Source organism: Triticum aestivum, chromosome 2D (assembly GCF_018294505.1).
Source record: "Triticum aestivum cultivar Chinese Spring chromosome 2D, IWGSC CS RefSeq v2.1, whole genome shotgun sequence".
NCBI lineage: Eukaryota > Viridiplantae > Streptophyta > Magnoliopsida > Poales > Poaceae > Triticum > Triticum aestivum.
Window position 1 is genome coordinate 421,881,737 of NC_057799.1, and position 21,290 is coordinate 421,903,026.

General features: G+C 47.7%; 1 protein-coding gene across 1 annotated transcript; it reads left to right on the plus strand.

Moving 5' to 3' along the window:
• The first annotated feature begins 13,448 nt into the window (after positions 1-13,448).
• On the plus strand, positions 13,449-14,880 carry LOC123053558 (protein FLOURY 1). Its single transcript, XM_044477025.1, has one exon. It carries the CDS (start codon positions 13,735-13,737, stop codon positions 14,608-14,610), a length of 876 nt encoding a protein of 291 aa, XP_044332960.1. The 5' UTR covers positions 13,449-13,734; the 3' UTR covers positions 14,611-14,880.
• Positions 14,881-21,290: the final 6,410 nt, after the last annotated feature.

Consider the following 21,290-nt stretch of genomic DNA (forward strand, 5'->3'; position numbering starts at 1 on the left):
CAAGGCGGCGGGAAGAGGAGTCCGGGTCGGACTCGGCGACGGCGGCGGCGATCGCGGTCTCCTGGAGGGAGACGGCGGCGCGGGGGAGCTGGGCCGGCTCGGCTGGGCCTCGGACCAGTCGGGCGCTGGACGTTTTTTTTAAACAATTCCACCGAACAGAAAATAAATCCTAGAAAAATAAATAAAAATCTAAAAATGCCAAAACAAATTTTCACCGTCTAAATAAAATATTTAGAACGAGATGAACATTTTCTTGGCCCTAAATTGCAATTTGAAAAACGTGCAATTTTTCCTAAATTCGAATAAAATAGTGAAAAACTCGAAAATAAAATCTTATTTGATTTTTTATTAAATCCTCAATATTTCTTATTTTTGGGAAAGTCATTTTATTCCCTCTCTCTTATTTTTATAAATGAAATAATTGAAGATAAAATAAGTAAAATCAAATGATCCTCTTTTCAAAAATTTGAGGAAACCCAAATATGAAAATAACGAAATCCCCAACTCTCTCCGTGGGTCCTTGAGTTGCGTAGAATTTCTAGGATCAAAATCAAAATGCAAGTAAAATATGATATGCAATGATGCTCTAATGTATAACATTGCAAATTGAAAATTTGGGATGTTACAGCTATTTTCTCGAGAGAAGCCTCTGGTGAAATCTACAACCCTTGGGTCTATTCCCTATCATACCAAAACCAAAAATACCTTGCTACACTTTTTCTTTCTTTATTTTATTTTGTGTTTTTACTATATCTATTTATCCAATCTCATACAATTTAATCTATCTCAATACCGAGGAGGGATTGACAACCCCTCTTACGCGTTGGGTTGCAAGTTTTTGTTGTTTGTCTGCAGGTGTTGTTTACATAGTGTTGCTTGGTTCTCCTACTGGATTGATAACCTTGGTTTCATAACTAAGGGAAATACTTACTGTTGTTGTGTTGCATCATCCTCTCCTCTTCGGGGAATTACCAACGCAGATACAAGCAATCGCTTGTGCATCCAACTCCTTAAACCCAAAGTTGTGCCAAATGAGTCCACCATGCCTACCTATATACGGTATTTCCATGTCGTTCCAAGTAAATTTGTATGTGCCAACTCTAATTTTCAAAATGAATTTCCTTTTTGTGTGCTCGTACCACTCATGAAGCGGCGGGGCTGGGCAATATTTTCCATGCTAGATATGTTATTCTCAAGATGAGTGTTTATTCACTTGTCATTACAAGAGTGTGGTAGGTAATAGGGATGCCCAGTCCCAAAATTAAAAAAAAATTATACGTTGTCAATAATAAATTCCTTGGAAAGTGTTGGTGTGGAAGGCACCCGTGGATACGGCTAGCCATGGATTGTGAAAGAATGGTGGAAAAGGAAATAAACTTTATTTTATGTTTGGGAACCACATATGATTTATCTAGCATGGAAGATGTTGGGAATTCTCGGTCGTTTTCGTTGAAAGGAAAAGCATGCCTCGCAAAATAATTTTATCTCTCAATTTAAGCTATGAGCTCTGGCACCTGTACAAATCTCTGCTTCCCTCTGCGAAGGGTCTATCTATTTACTTTTATGCAATTTTTATTTTTATTGAGTCTCCATCTTCTCTTATATAGCACCAACTAGGGAACACTATTATCATACGTGTGCATTGGATGTAGCTAATATTTGAGTGTGTTTCAAGGATGGATCAATGAATAAGCATAATGGGCTAGGGATAGCTTTATTTAGCGTTGATATTTTGAAAGACATGGTTGCTTGTTGATATGCTTGGGTATTGATGTCCTCATGTCAATTATACATTATTGCTTTGAATAATCTAAAGTCCAAATGTCCATGCTACAAAAGAAAACAATATGTGATGAACATGATAGGCAGCATTCCACATAAAAAATTTGTTTTTATCATTTACCTACTCGAGGACGAGCAAGAATTAAGCTTGGGGATGTTGATACGTCTCTAATGTATATATAATTTTTTATTGTTTCATGCTGTTATATTATCAATCTTGGATGTTTTATATACATTTACTAGCAACTTTAAATCATTTTTTGGGACTAACCTATTGACATAGTGCCTAGTGCCAGTCATTGCTTTTTGCTTGTTTTTTGCAGAATACCACTACCAAACGAAGTCCAAATGGAACGAAACTTTTTGGAGAATTTTTCTGGTGATAAGAGGCCCTGGAAGCTAAAGGGGCACACAAGAGAGGTCTGTGGGGCCCACTAGGCACCAGGGCACGCCAGGGGCCTCCGGCGCGCCCTGGTGGGTAGTGGAGCCCATGAGGACCTTCTTGACCTACTTCCGCATCTATAAATCCTCTAAAATCCCCAAAACCCTAGGGGAGTCGAGGAAATATTGTTTCCGCTGCTACAAGTTCCAGAACCACGAGATCCAATCTAGAGGCCTTTTCTGGCACTCTGCCAAAGGGGGCAACAACCACGGAGGGGTTCTTCATCATCCTTGTTGCCCCTCTAATGAAGCTTGAGTAGTTTACCACAGACCTACGGTTCCATAGTTAGTAGCTAGATGGCTTCTTCTCTCTTTTTGATCTTCAATACAATGTTCTCCTCGATGTTCTTGGAGATCTATTTGATGTAACACTTTTTTGCGGTGTGTTTGTTGGGATCCGATGAATTGTGAGTTTATGTTCAGATCTATCTACGAATATTATATGAGTCTTCTCTGAACTCTTATATGCATGATTTTTATAGCCTCCTATTTCTTCTCCGAATTTTTGGTTTGGTTTGGCCAACTAGATTGAATTTTCTTGCCATGGGAAGAGGTGCTTTGCGATGGGTTCGATCTTGCGGTGCTCAATCTCAGTGACAGAAAGAGACATGACATGCATGAATCATTGCTATTAGGGTTAACAAGATGGGGTTTATTCATACATGAGTTTATCTTGTCTACATCATGTCATCTTTCTTATTGCATTACTCCATTTTTTCATGAACTTAATACACTAGATGCATGATGGATAGCGGCCGATGTGTGGATTAATAGTAGTAGATTCATGTAGGAGTCGGTCTACTAATCTTGGACATGATGCCTATATACATCATCATTGCCTTGGACATCGTCATAATTATTCGTTTTTCTGTCAATTGCCCAACAGTAATTTGTTTACTCACGGTATGCTATTTTCTTGAGAGAAACCTCTAGTGAAAACTACCGCCCCGGGTCTATTTCCTATCATATTAAACCAAAAATACCTTGCTGCGATTTTTCTTTATTTATTTAATTTTGTGTTTTTGTCACATCTATTTACCAAAACCTATACAATTTAATCTATCTCAATATCATTGAGGGATTGACAACCCCTTTACACGTTGGGTTGCGATTTGTTATTTGTGTGCAAGTGTTGTTTACATCGTGTTGCTTGGTTCTCCTACTGGATTGATAACCTTGGTTTCATAATTGAGGGAAATACTTACCTCTGTTGTGCTGCATCGTCCTCTCCTCTTCGAGGAAATACCAACGCGGATCACAAGCATCAGAAGTGTCCAATCATTAGCATTCTTTAATATATAATTCAATAGTTCTTCAGCTTGTTCAACAGTCCGTTCCCTGAAAACACAACTAGCACAACTATCTAGGTAGTCCCTAGAAGCATCGGTTAGTCCATTATAGAAGATATCAAGTATTTCATTTTTCTTAAGAGGATGATTAGGCAAAGCATTAAGTAGTTGGAGAAGCCTCCCTATAGCTGGAGGAAGACTCTCTTCTTCAATTTGCACAAAGTTAAATATTTCCTATAAGGCAGCTTGTTTCTTATGAGCAGGAAATTTTTTTCCAGAGAAGTAATATATCATATCCTGGGGACTATGCACACAACCAGGAGCAAGAGTGTTAAACCAATTATTAGCATCACCCTTTAATGAGAACGGAAAAAACTTAAGAATATATTATTAGTGTTTTTTGCTCATGAGAAAATAGGGTGGTTATATCATTCAATTAGTAAGGTGTGCCACAACAGTTTTAGATTCATAACCATGAAAATGATCATATTCAACCAAAGTAAATAACTTAGTATCGATAGAGAATTCATAATCCTTATCGGTAACGAAGATAGGAGAAGTAGCAAACTTAGTATCACATTTCATTTTCTCCATCATAGACTTTTCTTTCAGCTTACTCGGTAATTTCTTGACATCATCTCTATCATTACAAGTAAGGATTTCCCTAGCTGTCTCCCCATCTATAACATAACCATCATGTATCTTAGTAATTTCAACTCTAGTAGGAGAGCTAGGAATAATAGGTGAATCATAATTTTTATCAGCTTCAACATTCTCAATTTCTTTAGCTTTAGCAATTTGTTCATCAAGAAATTCACCTAGTGGCACAGTATTATCAAGCAGAGTACTAGCATCATCACAAGTGTCATTCACAGCAGAAGCAGTATCATCAATAACTTGCGACATATCAGATTGAATAATAGGAGACGGTGTTGCAAGCCTAGTCAAAACAGATGGTGAATCAAGTGCGGAGCTAGATGACAGTTCCTTACCTCCCCTCGTCTTAGAGGGTATGATGTTGGTCTTACCGTCTTTCAGATTCTTGACAGTGACCAACAAATATAATTCCCAAGTGACTCAACAAATAGAGCTATGATCGCATGCAACGACGCCAGAAAAAGTTCTTGATAACCCACAAGTATAGGGGACCGTGATACTCTTCGAGGGTAGTATTTCACCCAAATTTATTGATTCGACACAAGGGGAGCCAAAGAATATTTGTAAGTATTAGCAGTTGAGTTGTCAATTCAACCGCACCAGGAGAACTAAATATCTGCAGCAAAGTGTTTAGTAGCACAGTAGTTTGACAGTTTGATAGTAGTAGCAATAGTAACAGAAATAGTAAAAGTAGCAGTTTTGTAGTGATTGTAACAACAACAAAAACAACAACAACAACGAAAGTAACTTAGCAAAGATCAATATGTGAAAAGCGTAGGCATTGGACCAATGATGGATATTTGTGTTGGATAACATTCATCATGTAATAGTCACAACCTAGAGCGATACACAATAGCTCCAATTCATCAATGTAACGTAGGCATTTATTCCTTGTATAGTCATACGTGCTTATAATAAGAACTTGCATGACATATTTTGTCCTACCCTCCCGTGGCAGCGGGATCCATAAGGAAATCTAAGGGATATTAAGGCCTCCTTTTAATAGAGAAACATAACAAAGCATTAGCACTTAGTGAATACATGAACTCCTCATGCTATGGTAATCACCGAAAAGAATCCCCATTATTTTCACCTTGGGGTATGTGGATCATAACATGTAATAGGTGCATACAACTTGCAAGATAGGATCCAAAACACACTTATATTCATGAAAATATAATAGGTTCAGATCTGAAATCATGGCACTTGGGCCCTAGTGACAAGCATTAAGCATAGCAAAGTCATAGAAACATCAATCTCAGAACATAGCGGGTACTACGGATCAAGCCCTAACAAATTGACTCGATTACATGATAAATCTCATCCAACTCCATCACCGTTCAGCAAGCCTATGAAGGAAATACTCACTCCCGGTGCTGAGCATCATGGAATTATTGATAAAGAAGGGTTGATAATGATGATGCCGACAAATTCCCCTCTCTGGAGCCCCGAACGGACTCCAGATCAGCCCTCCCAATGAAGAATAGGAGGTGGCGGCAGCTCCGTATCGCAAAATGTGATGAAACTTCTTCTCTTATTTTTTCTCGGGGAAATGGAATTTATAGTGCTGGAATTAGGGTCAGCGGAGCCTTGTGGGCCCCACAAGGTAACAAGGCATGCCTTGGGCGTGGCCACACCCTGTTGCCTTGTGGGCAACTGGTGGCCCCCCTCCGGTGGATCTTCACTCCAGTATTTTTTATATATTCCATAAAAAATCTCCAATTTTTTGTCCAACTCTGAGAACTTTTATTTCTGCACAAAAAACAACACCATGGTAGTTTTGTTGAAAACAGCGTCAGTCCGGGTTAGTTTCACTCAAATCATGCAAATTAGAGTCCAAAACAAGAGCAGAAGTGGTTGCAAAAGTAGATATGACAGAGACATATCAGCTAGCGTGCCCAGTAGTGAGAGCTCAAGCTCCCGCTCTACGTCCTCAATCTCTGCAGAGCGGGTGAGGAAGTAAAAGGCGTTGGATGATCGTAGGGAGGGTGGCCCATTAGAGGAAGCCATGGCATGGGCGCATGCATGGAGTGGCCGACGAGGTGACCGCAGTCCCACAAGATGTTGGAGCTTGTCGGTCGTCCATCGCGGGAGATGATGATGGGTCGTGGAGTCGCGGGGGAGTACGGGAGGCGTCGGAGGAGGGTTGCAGGGAGCGCGGTTTGGAGCAAGAGTGTGTGATGTGCCCGTAAAAGCTGAAGCATTTGCACCTAATGTCCTGGCGCGCACTCCACGCGCGGGTGACCGTAGAGGCACCTGGAGCACACATCGCTGGCAGAGCGTGGCGACGTGTCGGTTCAGGGCGCGGTGATACGGCGGCACGTTGACGGGCGCGGTGGCGTAGACAATGGTGCCACAACTTGCGACCGGAATCCACATGCGACCTGCCACCCATCTTCCTCGACCGGTCCCACATCAGTCGAGATGCGGAGGATCTTGGACCGAAGCATGCACAGCGGCGCCGGGGCGGGGTCCTCCCCCACGATGGGGCTAGAGGCCATGTCGGGGCTCACGACCACGGGTGAGCCACAGAGTGTCTGACAATAGGAGAGGGGGACGGACCCAACAGATGAGGGGCTCAATTCGAGCCACCTCTGTGCACAGTCGCGTCGGCGGCCAACGGGGGAGGGAAGGCCATAGGGCGGCAGAGGGAGGGAGTTAGAGCGACATTGAGGTGGGCAACGATGCCGAAGTGGCAGCCGGTGAGAGCTGGGATCTAGGAGCGGCGACGGACACTCCTCCATCGTAAGAGGGGAGACGTTTGCTTTCATAAAGAAGTGCATATGCTCTACCGCATGTTTCCTGGCTTCTGTCGGATTTAGGGCTCCGCAGACCCAAGAAAGGTCCGAACTCTGGGGTGTGTGCGAAGATCTCAACCTGTCAAGCCTCAAGCTCGTCGCCCTACAGCCTAGCCTCGCCGGATACACGCTCGAACAGGGAAGAAGATGGACACGACAGTTTACCCAGGTTCGAGCAACCTTGCAGTGGAAACCCCTACTCCTGCTTTGTGGTGGATTGGCCTCACGAGGAGGTTTGGGGATGAACTAGTATAGTGGATGAGGTTCCTCGCGAGGGCTCAAGGGGAGTGAGAATGAGTCGACCCGTTCTACGGTGGTGGCTAACCTATATTTATAGTGGCCTTGGTCCTCTTCCGTGGAAACTTAGGCGGGAAGGGATTCCACAACGGCCAATTTGAAAGGGGACAAGAGGTACACCCTATCCTGACAAAAGGTGGTCTTCTCCTGCAAAGCTTTTGGTCGTGACGCAGTAGTGGGCTCGGCGATGACATCCATCCCGCCGAGCTCGTGGTCTTGGTCGCATTGCACCAGAATGCAAACCTTTGGGGGATTCCTTGGGAACCCGCGTCTGTCCTTGCTCCCTTAGCACCAAAAGGGAAACTGTCTCCTCTGCGCCCGCTGGCACCCGCCTGGCCTTGGTCGTCATGGCTCACGTCATCGCAACCTCGTGAGCTTGGGCACTTGAATAGGAATCTCCGCTCCTCGGGAGGCAGCCTGGGGAGGCCGCTCCCTTTGGAGGTCTTGGCGTTGCCCGCCTCGCGAGGCCAGGGGCCCTCGCGAGGGTCTTGTCTTGGTAGTCTCGTGGATGGGCCCTACCAGGCCGTCGAGGGAGCCACACCGTGGGCCGCAGGAAGGCAAATATGGGTACCCTGGTTCCCAGAACACCGACAGTAGCCCCCGGGCCCAAGGCGCGCTCGGGATGGCTTCGAGGCGAAGCCAAGGGGCAAGGGTGAAGCGCCGCAGGCCCCAAACGCCTGCGGGCCAAGCTGACGTGTGGCGCTTGACGGGACGCGGACACCTCCGCTTCCCAACGCTGCCTCGGCAACTGCCCCGACTTGACAACTGTCTGGCACATGCAGCAGCGCCATCATCGCTAGGAACGTGGAAGGGCGCCGGTTAGCCTTCGATCGCCTATAAGCGGGCGAGGGAGGCAGAACCCCCAGCTCGCCTTCATCCCCTCGCCTGCAATCTCCTCTTCTCTTCTCTCCATCGTGCCGTCACCTCACCGAAGCAACCATGGCGCCAACGAGTAGGTTCTCGGTCAAAGAGAAGGGCAAGGCCCCACGAGTGGAACCAGAGTTGCTTCCGCCGAAGAAAAGGCGCGACCGCCCACGCAAGGCCACCGCAGTGCCCACAGCCATATTACCCTGGGGTGAGCGCGCCCCGCCGGGGCAAGCGTTCGCGCACAGGGCCCCGCTCATGGGAGCAGCCGCGAGAGCCACAGAGGACGAAGCTGAGAAGGGGAGCAAGTGGCGCCCGCATGACCACTTCACCTGCCGGCCCATGCCGGCGGCACGACCCGCGAGTTTATGGTGTGGGCGGTGATGGCGGCACGCACCTGGTCCGGAACCCCCTCCGACATGACCGCCTGGCGCCTGGCCTCGTGAACCGCCAGAGCATGCTGTGCGAAGCGCAAGTATGGGGCGGCCACATTTAGCAGGCCAAACGGCATGGAAACATAGTTTCATGGGTAGCCCCCATTTCGGCCGACACGGGACGACCAGAAGAGGTCCTGTGAAGTGGCCCTGTTAAGGCCCGGGATGTTGACGCAGACGCGCAACTCGCGGCCCATGCCAGGGGCTGCAGCTGCACTGGGAGGCCGCGCGGGGCGGCAATCATCGCGCATGGCCCTTGCCTCCTGAAGCTCCTGGATCTCCTTGGTGATGAACTCTCACGCACATGGTGCCTCGCGCCGTGCGTCTTGCTCATGGGGATGCGCATCAAAGCACACATCCAAGTGGTGCCCGAGCACCTCCCTCGTCGCACTGGTCAGGTCGGAGGCTCTCCAATTGGAAGCCCCCAAGCCCGTCCTAAGGGAGGCACTGGGCACGCCTTCCTATGCGGGAGGAATGGGCGCCCTAGCTGTGGGCGTGGAGCCTGAGGCGCCATCGGCGGGCGCACCAGCCTCCTGACGACTCTTGAGGAGGAGTCGCTTCTTCTTCTTGGGGGTGGTCTGTGGAGGTAGGAGGGCGCCCTCGTCGTCTGGGTTGTCAGCCGTCGCGGCTTAGTAGGCGCGCTCGAGGGAGCACACCGCATCCTTCTCATCGCAGGTAACCGTGATGATGCCGCCACTCCCTGGCATCTTGAGGACATTGTAGCCGTGGTGGGTTGCCGCCATGAACTTGGCGAGGGCCGGGTACCCAGGATGGCGTTGTACGGGAGGCCGATGTGTGCGATGTCGAATTCGATGAGCTCGGTGTGGTAGTTGTCGTGCTTGCCGAAGGTGACTGGGAGGCGTACCTGCCCCAGGGGGATGGGGGAGCCGTCGGTCACTCCTGAGAAGGGCTTGGTTGGTAGGAGCTGATCATAAGGCACTTGGAGCGTCTCGAATGTCTCGACAAAGAGGACAGTGAGCCCCGCTCCACCGTCGATGAGGGTCTTGGTGACGAGGATGTTGCTGATGGTGGGCGTGTAGAGCATAGGAAGCGCGCCTCCGGCGGCCGAGCACTTGAGTTGGTCCTTGGAGTCGAAAGTGATAGCGTACTGCGACCACTTGAGAGGGCGCGTGGTCTCGAGCCTCGGGAGGGTTGCGTTCACCTCACGAGCGAACTGCTTGAAGATGCGATGCAAGGCTCGGTCCTGAGCACCGCCCAGGATGCAGGCGATAGCACGAGGTTCTTGGAAGCCCCCAGCCCCGTCATCCTGTCGATTGTTGTCGTTTCTCCTTGGTGGCGGCGGCAGCGGAGGGAGGCCGGCATTGCCCTGAGGACGGGCCTCACGATGCTAGTCACGCCATGGACCCGTCGCGAGGCTCATCACGCCAGCACTCCTCGCGAGGCTGGTCGCGCCCGTCCTAGCGAGGGTCGCGGTTGTCCCAGCGGCCTCCGTCGCGGCCTCCTCCACTACCGTAGCCATGGTCACCCCGCTTGGGGCGGTGACCGAGGCGCCCCTCACGGAGGGCCCTGAGCTCCTGGCAGTCATTGGTGTTGTGGCTGTGGACGTTGTGGAAGATGCAGAACGGGCGGTTTCCCCGGGGAGGTTCATCGTGGTCGCGACCACGCTTCATCTCAGGTTCGGCCGCAAGCATGGCGGGACCCTTGCGCTTTGCCTCCTTAGCCTTGACCTTCTTGTCTTCAGGATCGGCCTCCGGAAGCTCGAGGAGGGAGAGGCGCCCCTCTTCGGCCCTTGCGCACTTGTTTGCCATGTTGAACATCTCCAGGGCTGAGCACAGGTCTTCATGAATGGCGAGCTCCTCCTTCATCTTGACATCCCGGACGCCATCAGAGAACGCTGAGATGATGGCCTCGTCCGATGCCTTCGGGATCTTGAGGCGGACGTTCGTGAAACGCTGTTTGTACTTGTGCAAGGTTTCGCCCGACTGCTGCTTCACACGCCGAGCGCGGTCTCGGGTGCCCTGGAAGTTGGCGATGAAGCGCTCGCGGAGCTCCTCCCAGGAGGAGATTGACCCCTTCGGGAGGTTCAGGAGCCAAGAGAGTGCGCCGTCCTTGAGGGCCATGGGAAACCAGTTCGCCATGACCTTGTCATCACCGTTTAGAGCTGGAGGAATTCCGCGGGGTCGGGGGTGCCGTCGTAACATGGAGGCAGGTCTGGCTTGAACTTGCCGGGCCATATGACATGGCGCAGCTCTGGGGTGAAGGCGTGGCAGCCCGCTGCACTCACAGGTGCAGGCCGCATGGGTGGAGCTCGGTCTTGACGCCCGCGCGCCGCAACATCCGGCGGCGCGTGGTCCTGGTGCTGCCGCTATGGCGTGGGAGCGTGCGCGCATCAGCTTGCGGCCGTTGGACCACCTGGCAGCTTGCTTCATTGAGCGTCGGCGCTCCAAGCGGCGGGTCGCACCGGGGCGCATCACGCCTGGGCTCGGGGTCGGCGCCGCGCAGAGGAGGAGGAGGAGACGCACCGTGAGCCATGTCGCCCGCCTAGGACGGCGGGGGAAGGAGCAAGCGGGACGGTGCAGGGGCCTCGCTGGCAGAATTGACCAGCTCGGTGATGCGGCCAACCTAGTCGTCGTAGAGGTCATTGGCAGGGCGATAATGCAGGAGCTCGCGCGCCATGAGCAACGCAGCCTGCGTGTTTGCCTGCCCGCGGCGAGCGTGGGAGGACGATGCCGTGGACGAAGTGGGTGACGGAGTGGCGGTGCGGCCGTCACGCCGCACGGAGGGTGGCAGCGACGAATCCTGCTGCTCGTGAGCAGTGGGGTCAGATGCAGCGTTGGCCGCGGGGGAGGTAGAGTGGCGAGGAGAGTTGTTGCCCACGGATGACATTTGGGCGACTCGAGCTGCCCGGCGCTCGGCATGGACACGACGTGCGTCGGCCATGGGAGCGACGGAACGGAGGCAAAGTGAAGGTGGAAGAAGGACTTCGACACGCCCCTGCCTAGCGCGCCAAATGTTGGATTCAGGGCTCCGCAGACCCCAAGAAAGGTCCGAACTCTGGGGCGTGTGCGAAGATCTCAACCTCTCAAGCCTCGAGCTCGTCACCCTACAGCCTAGCCTCGCCTGATACACGCTCGAACGGGGAAGAAGATGGACACGGCAGTTTACCCAGGTTCGCGCCACCTTGCGGTGTAAAACCCTACTCCTGCTTTCTGGTGGATTGGCCTCACGAGGAGGTTTGGGGATGAACTAATACAGTGGATGAGCTGCCTCGCGAGGGCTCAAGGGGAGTGAGAATGAGTCGACCCGTTCTACGGTGGTGGCTAACCTATATTTATAGTGGCCTTGGTCCTCTTCCCTGGAAACTTGGGCGGGAAGGGATTCCACAGTGACCAATTTGAAAGGGGACAAGAGGTACGTCCTATCCTGACAAAAGGTGGTCTTCTCTTGCAAAGCTTCTGGTCGTGACGCAACAATGGGCTCGGCGATGACATCCTTCCTGCCGAGCTCGTGGTCTTGGTCTCGTTGCACCAGAATGCAAACCTTTGGGGGATTCCTTGGGAACCCGCATCTGTCCTTGCTCCCTTAGCACCGAAAGGGAAACTGTCTCCTCTGCGCCAGCTGGTGCCCGCCTGCCTTGGTCGTCACGGCCCACGTCATCGCAGCCTCATGAGGCTGGGCACTTGCATAGGAATCTCCGCTCCTCGGGAGGCAGCCTGGGAGGCCGCTCCCTCTAGAGGTCTTGGCGTCATCCGCCTCGTGAGACCAGGGGGCCCTCGCGAGGGTCTTGTCTTGGTAGTCTTGCGGATGGGCCGTACCAGGCCGTCGAGGGAGCCACGCCGTGGGCCACAGGCAGGCAAGTCTGGGTACCATGGTTCCCAGAACGCCAACAGCTTCTTCTCGGTCGTCGAAAACAATTCTACTTCCTTTCACCGACATGTGGGACATCCGATATATGGGTCCACGTGTCATGCATCAAATTAGAGTGCAGGAACTTCAGGGGAGAGTCATCCCGCTCGTAGCACCATGGTAATAATGAATAATGAGTCGTCAAATCACAAAGCCTCATCTTTCTCGCAGTAAGTTGGACATACGAAGCAACCATTATTTCAGTATTTATTGAATCCGTCTTTTACTAAAAAATAAAGAAAATGGCCACTTGCGAAGATTTGATGCTAACAGCAAACCATATACCATATGAACCTTTCAAATACATGGATGATTCTGAAAAACAATACTCCCTCCATCCCATAATATAAGAGCGTAGTTGACACATTCACTGGTGGAGCCAAGAATTTCCTCCTTTGTATTCATTGGTATTCATTTGTGCAATGCAATAGCAACATGTCAACAAACTTGCAATAGTATATCAACCGATCAACAATTTTTTATTTGATATTTTATGGAATGCCTTCGCGTCGCCACCGGGCACAGTAGCTATGAGTCCCAGCTATTTGGGCCATTCGATGGCCTCCATCAACGGGCTATATTGATTCTTGATTTTGAGATTCACAAATTTAAACTACTACTCCTTCCATCTTATAATGTAAAGACATTTTTTAACACTAGTGTAATGTCAAAAAACGTCTTATATCATAGGACAAGTGAGTAGTATATATATAGATATAATCATATAAAGATCCCCAAAATTGCACGATTTTGTTTCATAAATAGCCAAATACTCCCATCCGCAGATCCGCTCGTTCAAAACACACTCCCGATCTCGAACTCGTCTAAAACACTCCCGGACCTAGTACTCCCAAACCACGTCACAGTCCCTAAAAAAACACGTCACGGACGCGTGGGACCCGTGTATTTGGTAGCCCACCTGTCATCGAATGGTCAGCGTCTTGAGTAAAGAACCCTCAAAGTGGTACCGACTACCCATGTCCCTTCATTTTCGGCGGCCCCCACGCGTCCCGCAACCCACGAACCGACAATGTGGACCCACACAAATCATGAGACCCACAGGGCAGCGATACCGCCCACGACTTATCCGAAGAAATCTCCCTTCCTCGACTGAACCAGAACCCTACTGCCGCGGCGCTTCCCCGGCTGCCCAGCTCCTGGCCATCCCCCAGACTCTTCATCATCTCCCCTAAATCCCCACGCCGATCGATCTCCAAGATTTGCCCTGGCCCCGAGCGATTCCATCTCCCCAATCAGAATTCTATTCGCCTGAATCGGAGCAGGACTGCCCCCAGTCCCGTCGTCATGGGCGGCTGGAACCGCATCTCCAGTGCCGGTGGTCTGCTGAAGCCGCTCGCCGGCGTCCCTTTCCGCTCCATGCCCGGCGCCGGCGCCGCCTACTTCATCGTCGGCTCCGCGCTCGGGGTCTTCGCGATGCTGCACGCCTCCGAGTCCGAGGTCGGCCGCGAGTGGGCCTCCGCCGCGCACTGGGCCGCCCTGTCCCGCTCCGTGCGCGCGCACCACGTGCTCGTCGTAATGTCCCTGATCTTCCTTGCCGCCAAGGTCTGGCGCCTCGGCAAGCGCTGCGACGAGGTGGAGGGGCTCGTGGGGAGCGCGGGCGCCACGGTGCAAGCGGTGCGCGTCAGAGGCGTTGTCTGCACCGTGTGTGGGAGTGGGACGAAGGCACGGGTTCTCAAGAACGGCAGCTCGGCCCACACCGTGGAGCGCGCCCGCTCTGGCAGCTGCTCCGACAAGCCTGTTTCGCGGTCGCTGGCTTCTGAGCTGGAGCAGGAGGCCGACACGGAGGGCGAGGACATCGCGAGCGAGGTGAACGGCGCGGAAGAGGGCAACGTGGAGCGGCTCAGGCGGCGGCTCGTGCGGGAGAGGAGGCTGAAGGAGGCCGCGCTAGAGGAGCTGGAGAAGGAGAGGCGCGCGGCGGCCTCTGCAGCTGACGAGGCCATGGCCAAGATCGCGTGCCTGCGGAACGAGAAGGCGCTGGTGGAGCGCGAGGCCAAGCAGTTCCGGGAGATGGTGCAGCAGAAGCAGATGTACGACCGGCAGGTGATCGAGTCTCTTCAGTGGATGGTCAATAAGTTTGGCATGCAATCCGGGGAGCCTGAGTTTTCATCCGAGCGAGCCGTGTCAGAGACAAGCGAGGACGACCGAGACAAGCGGCTGTAGATCCTGCTTCCTGGTAGCTTGATGGAGTAGAAACGTTGGCCTGAAGCTGGGGAAGTTCTTGACAGTTCAGGTTCTTCATTTTGTATGGCATTCAGCAGCCATATAGGGCCTCCTAAATTGCCCAAATTTTGATAGCTGGTGCTTCTGTGAGATTACTCAAGCAGACAAAACTCTGCAGAGATATATGTAATATCCACCTGTAAATATACCATCCTTTGCAAGCTCCTAAGATGTGATTAATAATCGTACTAGATGCTTCAACTGCACAAATGCTCAATGCTATCTGCTGGACCCTTTAAGTCTTATTATGTGAACTCAATAGATGTGTGTACTAGTCTTTTGGTACATGATACTGGATTTCTAAATGCAAAAATCTTCCAGTTTCAAGTAAGTCCCAGCTTCGGAATACCTCAAAAGGCATTTACGAGTTTTGACTGTGTTGATTTACAAGCCACATTTGCTTTCTCGCTTGATTTCTTCATGATCAGGCTGAACTTGAAAGCAGGGAGGGTTCAGCTATTTCCATTTTTTATTGTGCTGGCAGCACTGCTGTTTAATTGTTCTTGGACGGTGAAATCTTGGTTTGCTAGTTTTTCTGTGTATGATTCGTGCTTCTATCGGCAGTCTTGCATACTAGGGCACTATTACTTCACTGGTTGATGTGCTATTCACTAAAAGTAATCATTAAGATGCTATAAAGTCAGCTGTCAATTGTAAGTTAGATAATTCACATTGGCAATTATTTTTCACCATATGAAGATATTTTCGTCAAAAGATATTTTTGCAGTGGTATTTCTTCTAAAAAAGCATTATAGTGGCATATGCTAATTTGAAGCCAATTTACAGGTTCTCAAATTAAGCAAATCTCATACTCCCTCCGTTCCAAAATAGATGACTCAATTTTGTATTAAAGTTAGTACAAAGTTGAGTCATCTATTTTGGAACGGAGGGAGTAGATAGTACATATTTACTGTGCTGGTGACGTGTTTTGCACTGTAGTATGATATAGATTCATTAGGCAAACTTGCATCCGGTGGTAGACAACGGTAAATAGGACCGGTGAGTTTTGATCCAAGAATTTCCTTCCCGTTTGGATAGCTCTCCGTCCAAAAGCCCCTGAGCCGACTATCTCCTGGCAGCTAATCAGTAAACGACTTCTACGTAACAGTTTGAAGATTGGAGGTGCCCTCTGGCTGGACTGCCCAGTTTTCTTAATCAGTTCCAGATGTGTGTATAGCGCTGAAGCCACTTTTGCCGGCACAAATACACTTTGTTCATCAAGCAGTCTGTCATTCATTGGCAAAGTCAGCATTCATTGTAATTTTTTAGCTTCCCTCACTGAAGTTTTGCCAAAATCAATATTTGCTTTCTATTTCTAGTTTTTAACAAAGGGGATGCGGATACATACTTCTTTTTTAGAACTTGATGTAGATAATAAGAAATATGATGAGTACCTGCTAATATACTTTCCTCTCGTAGGCTTTGTTGTGCCCTAATCGCAGTTGTTTGCATATAGAAGCAATCTTTGCTGAACTAAGAAATCTAAGATTATCAATTCGCAGGAGACAATTGGTGGAATGGTCTTCCTTTCTCAGGCAATCCTGCAAAAAAGAAAAAGTAACACCTCGTCTGGTTCCTAAGAATTGAATTTGATCCATCCAATTGAACTTTAAATCTAATTCTGATAGAATCTCATTTTGATTCTAAAAGATTCCAATTCCAATATTTATGTTTCGATGTCATATGGAAATTTCACTGCTTAGAATTTGAACCATGTGTTGATGGATAAAAATTTACTTGGAATCAACTGATATTTGACCAACATTGTCAACGTACAGACTAGTTACTTAGCTGTCATCGACAAACCGAATTACACAAGTATATCCAATGTAGGCTTCTTAGACATTGATAATTAAGTATTCAACCTTGTGTTCACACTACAAATTTTCACAAAATTGTTCAAAATTATGGGCATTGTCCACGTGTTGAGGAGCAACTATGATCTTATCGGCGGATCAATTCATGCAAGTGGGTCCCACATATGCCCTTTTGTAAAACTTTGATATTTAAAATTTCATTCTCGCGTTCACACCATAATTTTTTTTATGAAATTCTCCGAAATTTCTAGGGGCATTTGTATGTGTAGGTCTCAAGAATTCCATTTGATTCTTTGTTGATAATAAAGAATTGGTTTAGTCATATTCCATGTCACCGGAATCGGATTTGGAATTTATGATTCAAATTCTTGTGGTAGCCAAACACTTCTATTTCTAGAATCTAATTTCAATACCCTTCTACACATAGTGCAATTCTTGTGGTAGCCAAACACCCCTTTTGTTTCATAATGTTGTAAATATAGAATTTTTGAAAATTCAAACCTCACAAACTTTGATCAAGTTTGTTGAGAAAAATATTTACATCTAGAATGCCAAATATATATCATTAGACTCATCATAAGACGTAGTTTCCTATTTATATATTTGGCATTACAGATATAAATAATTCTCTATATAAACTTGATCAAACTTGAGAGGGAGTACGATTTGATCATCTGTATGTCATTCACAAAGTCTATACACACTACATTGGAACGGAGGGAGTATGATTTTGACCATCTGTAAGATTATTCTCAAAGTCTATATGCACTACATTCGAACGGAGGGAGTATGATTTTGAGCATCTGTATGTCATTCACCTGATGACACTTAGTTATATGATGAATAATTAACTTTATAGTCTAATGATTGACCAATTCACATGAAAGAACAATAGAGGAATTGGTTTGCATTACATGGAGTAAACCCCTATTTGTGAAGTACTTTCAGTAATACTGAGAGAGGAAAATCTTAAATGGATTTGCCTCACTAAGAACAAAAGATTGCATAACTCTGAAAGTCGTCTTGGCTTCAATTGTAAGTCATGATGCTCTATGCAATGCTCTTCTTTTACGGTATTACTTAATACTAGAGGATATACGAGGATTTTTGTCGCCTAGAGTGGATTATTAGTCAATTGATGCAATAGTAGTTGGTCTTTTGGATTTATGGACGCACCGCCTATATAAAATGATCTCAACCTATGACATATTATGCCATGAATGTCCAATTGGTCACTAAACATGCATATGCTTACATTTATGTAGCATCTATGTCGTTAAAGATGCTACCACTGAACCTATGAACCTCGGTCCAATTTTGTCGATACAAAAACCTCCAAAATCTCAATTACATGTACTTTTTAGCATATACTGAAAATGCAAAACATTTACAACCACATTATCTTCGAATCATTTGTTACAACTAGCAAAACAAGTGAGATTGACAATTGTTGGGGAACGTAGCATACTATTTCAAAAAATTCCTACGCTCACGCAAGATCTATCTAGGAGATGCATAGCAACGAGAGGGAGAGAGTGTGTCCACGTACCCTCGTAGACCGAAAGCGGAAGCGTTTGTTAACGCGGTTGATGCAGTCGAACTTCTTCTCGTTCCGTCCGATCAAGTACCGAACGTACGGCACCTCCGAGTTCTGCACACGTTTAGCTCGATGACGTCCCTCGAACTCTTGATCCAGCAAAGTGTCGAGGGAGAGTTCTGTCAGCACGACGGCGTGGTGGCGGTGATGGTGAAGTGATCCGCGCAGGGCTTCACCTAAGCACTACGTGAATATGACCGGAGGCGTAAACTGTGGAGGGGGCCGCCACACACGGCTAACAATGTTTGATGTGTGTTCTAGCGGTGCCCCCCTCATATATAGGTTGGAGGGGAGGAGAGGCAGCCAAGGGGGTGCCCCAAGTAGGAGGAATCCTACTTGGGCACCTCCCAATTCGGCCTCCCCCCTTTCCTATTCCTATTCGGAGTAGGAAGGGAAGAGGGGGAAGGGGGAATCCTATTCCCTTTTTCCTTTCCTCCTTCCCCTTTCCTTCTGCAATTTGGCCAGCCCATATTGGGGGCGGGCGCACCAGCCCCTTTGTGGCTGGTGTGTTTGCCCTCTTGGCCCATAAGGCCCATATTTTTTGCCGGGGGTGCCCGGAACCCCTTCCGGTGACCCGATAAGTACCCAGTACCCCCGGAACACTTCCGGTGTCCAAATACTATCGTCCTATATATGAATCTTTACCTCTCGACCATTTTGAGACTCCTCGTCATGTACGTGACCTCATCCGGGAGTCCGAACAACATTCGGTCACCAAATCACATAACTCATATAATACAAAATCGTCATCGAACGTTAAGCGTGCGGACCCTACGGGTTCGAGAACTATGTAGACATGACCGAGACACCTCTCCGGTCAATAAACAAAAACGGAACCTGGATGCTCATATTGGTTCCCACATATTCTACGAAGATCTTTATAGGTCGTAGCATAATGACAACACATGTTATTCCCTTTGTCATCGGTATGTTACTTGCCCGAGATTCGATCGTCGGTATCTTCATACCTAGTTCAATCTCGTTACCGACAAGTCTCTTTACTCGTTCTGTAATGCATCATCTTGCAACTAACTCATTAGTCACTTTGCTTGCAAGGCTTCTTATGATGTGCATTACCGAGAGGGCCCAGAGATACCTCTCCGATACTCGGAGTGACAAATTCTAATCTCAATCTATGCCAACCCAACAAACACCTTCGGAGATACCTGCAGAGCATCTTTATAATCACCCAGTTACGTTGTGACATTTGATAGCACACAAGGCATTCCTCCGGTATCCAGGAGTTGCATAATCTCATAGTCGAAGGAATATGTATTTGACATGAACAAAGCAATAGCAATAAAAATGAACGGTCAATATGCTATGCTAACGGATGGGTCTTGTCCATCACAACATTCTCCTAATGATGTGATCCCGTTCATCAAATGACCACACATCTCTATGGTTAGGAAACTTAACCATCTTTGATTAACGAGCTAGTCTAGTAGAGGCTTACTAGGGACACGGTGTTTTGTCTATGTATCCACACATGTATCAAGTTTCCGGTTAATACAATTCTAGCATGAATAATAAACATTTATCATGATATAAGGAAATATAAAATAACAACTTTATTATTGCCTCTAGGGCATATTTCCTTCAGTCTCCCACTTGCACTAGAGTCAATGATCTAGGTCACATCGCTATGTGATTTAACACCCATAGTTCACGTCTTTATCTGACTAACACCCATAGTTCACATCGCCACGTGACTAACACACAAAGGGTTTACTAGAGTCAATAATGTAGTTCACATCACTATGTGATTAACACCCAAAGAGTACTAAGGTGTGATCATGTTTTGATTGTGAGAGAAGTTTAGTCACCGGGTCTGCCACATTCGGATCCGTATATTTGCAAATTTCTATGTCTACAATGCTCTGCATGGTGCTACTCTAGCTAATTGCTCCCACTATCAATATGTATTCAGATTAAGACTCCGAGTCATCCGAATTGGTGTTAAAGCTTGCATCAGCGTAACCCTTTACGATGAGCTCTTTATGACCTCCATAACCGAGAAACATTTCCTTAGTCCCTTTCTGGTACTTCAGGATGTTCTTGACCGCTGTCCAGTGATCCACTCCTGGATTACTTTGGTACCTCCCTGCTAAACTTATAGCAAGGCACACATCAGGTCTGGTACACAGTATAGGATACATGATAGAACCTATGGCTGAGGCATAGGGAATGACTTTCATTTTCTCTCTATCTTCTGCCATGGTCGGGTTTTGAGTCTTACTCAACTTCATACCTTACAACTCAAGTAATAACTCCTTCTTTGACTGATCCATTTTGAACTCCTTCAAAATCTTATCAAGGTATGTACTCATCGAAAGTCTTATCAAGCGTCTTGATCTATCTCTATAGATCTTGATGCCCAATATGTAAGCAACTTCACCGAGGTCTTTCTTTGAAAAACTCCTTTCAAACACTCCTTTATGCTTTCCAGAAAATTCTACATCATTTCCGATCAACAATATGTCATTCTCATATACTTATCAGAAAGGCTGTAGTGCTCCCACTCACTTTCTTGTAAATACAGGCTTCACAACAAGTCTGTATAAAACCATATGCTTTGATCACCTTATCAAAGCGTATATTCCAACTCCGAGATGCTTGCACCAGTCCATAGATGGATCGCTGGAGTTTGCACACTTTGTTAGCACCTTTAGGATCGACAAAACCTTTTGGTTGCATCATATACAACTCATCTTTAAGAAATCCATTAAGGAATGCAGTTTTGACATCCATTTGCTAGATTTCATAAAATGTGGCAATTGCTAACATGATTCGAACAAACTTAAGCATCGCTACGAGTGAGAAAATCTCATCATAGTCAACACCTTAAACTTGTCAAAAACCTTTTTCGACAAGTCTAGCTTTATAGATACTAACACTACTATCAGCGTCCATCTTTCTCTTGAAGATCCATTTATTCTCTATGGCTTGCCGATCATCGGGCAAGTCAACCAAAGTCCATACTTTGTTCTCATACATGGATCCTATCTCAGATTTCATGGCCTCAAGCCATTTTGCGGAATCTGGGCTCATCATCGCTTCCTCATAGTTCGTAGGTTCATCATGGTCTAGTAACATGACTTCCAGAACAGGATTACCATACCACTCTGGTGTGCAAAGTGCTCTGGTTGACCTACGAGGTTCGGTAGTAACTTGATCTGAAGTTTCATGATCATTATCATTAGCTT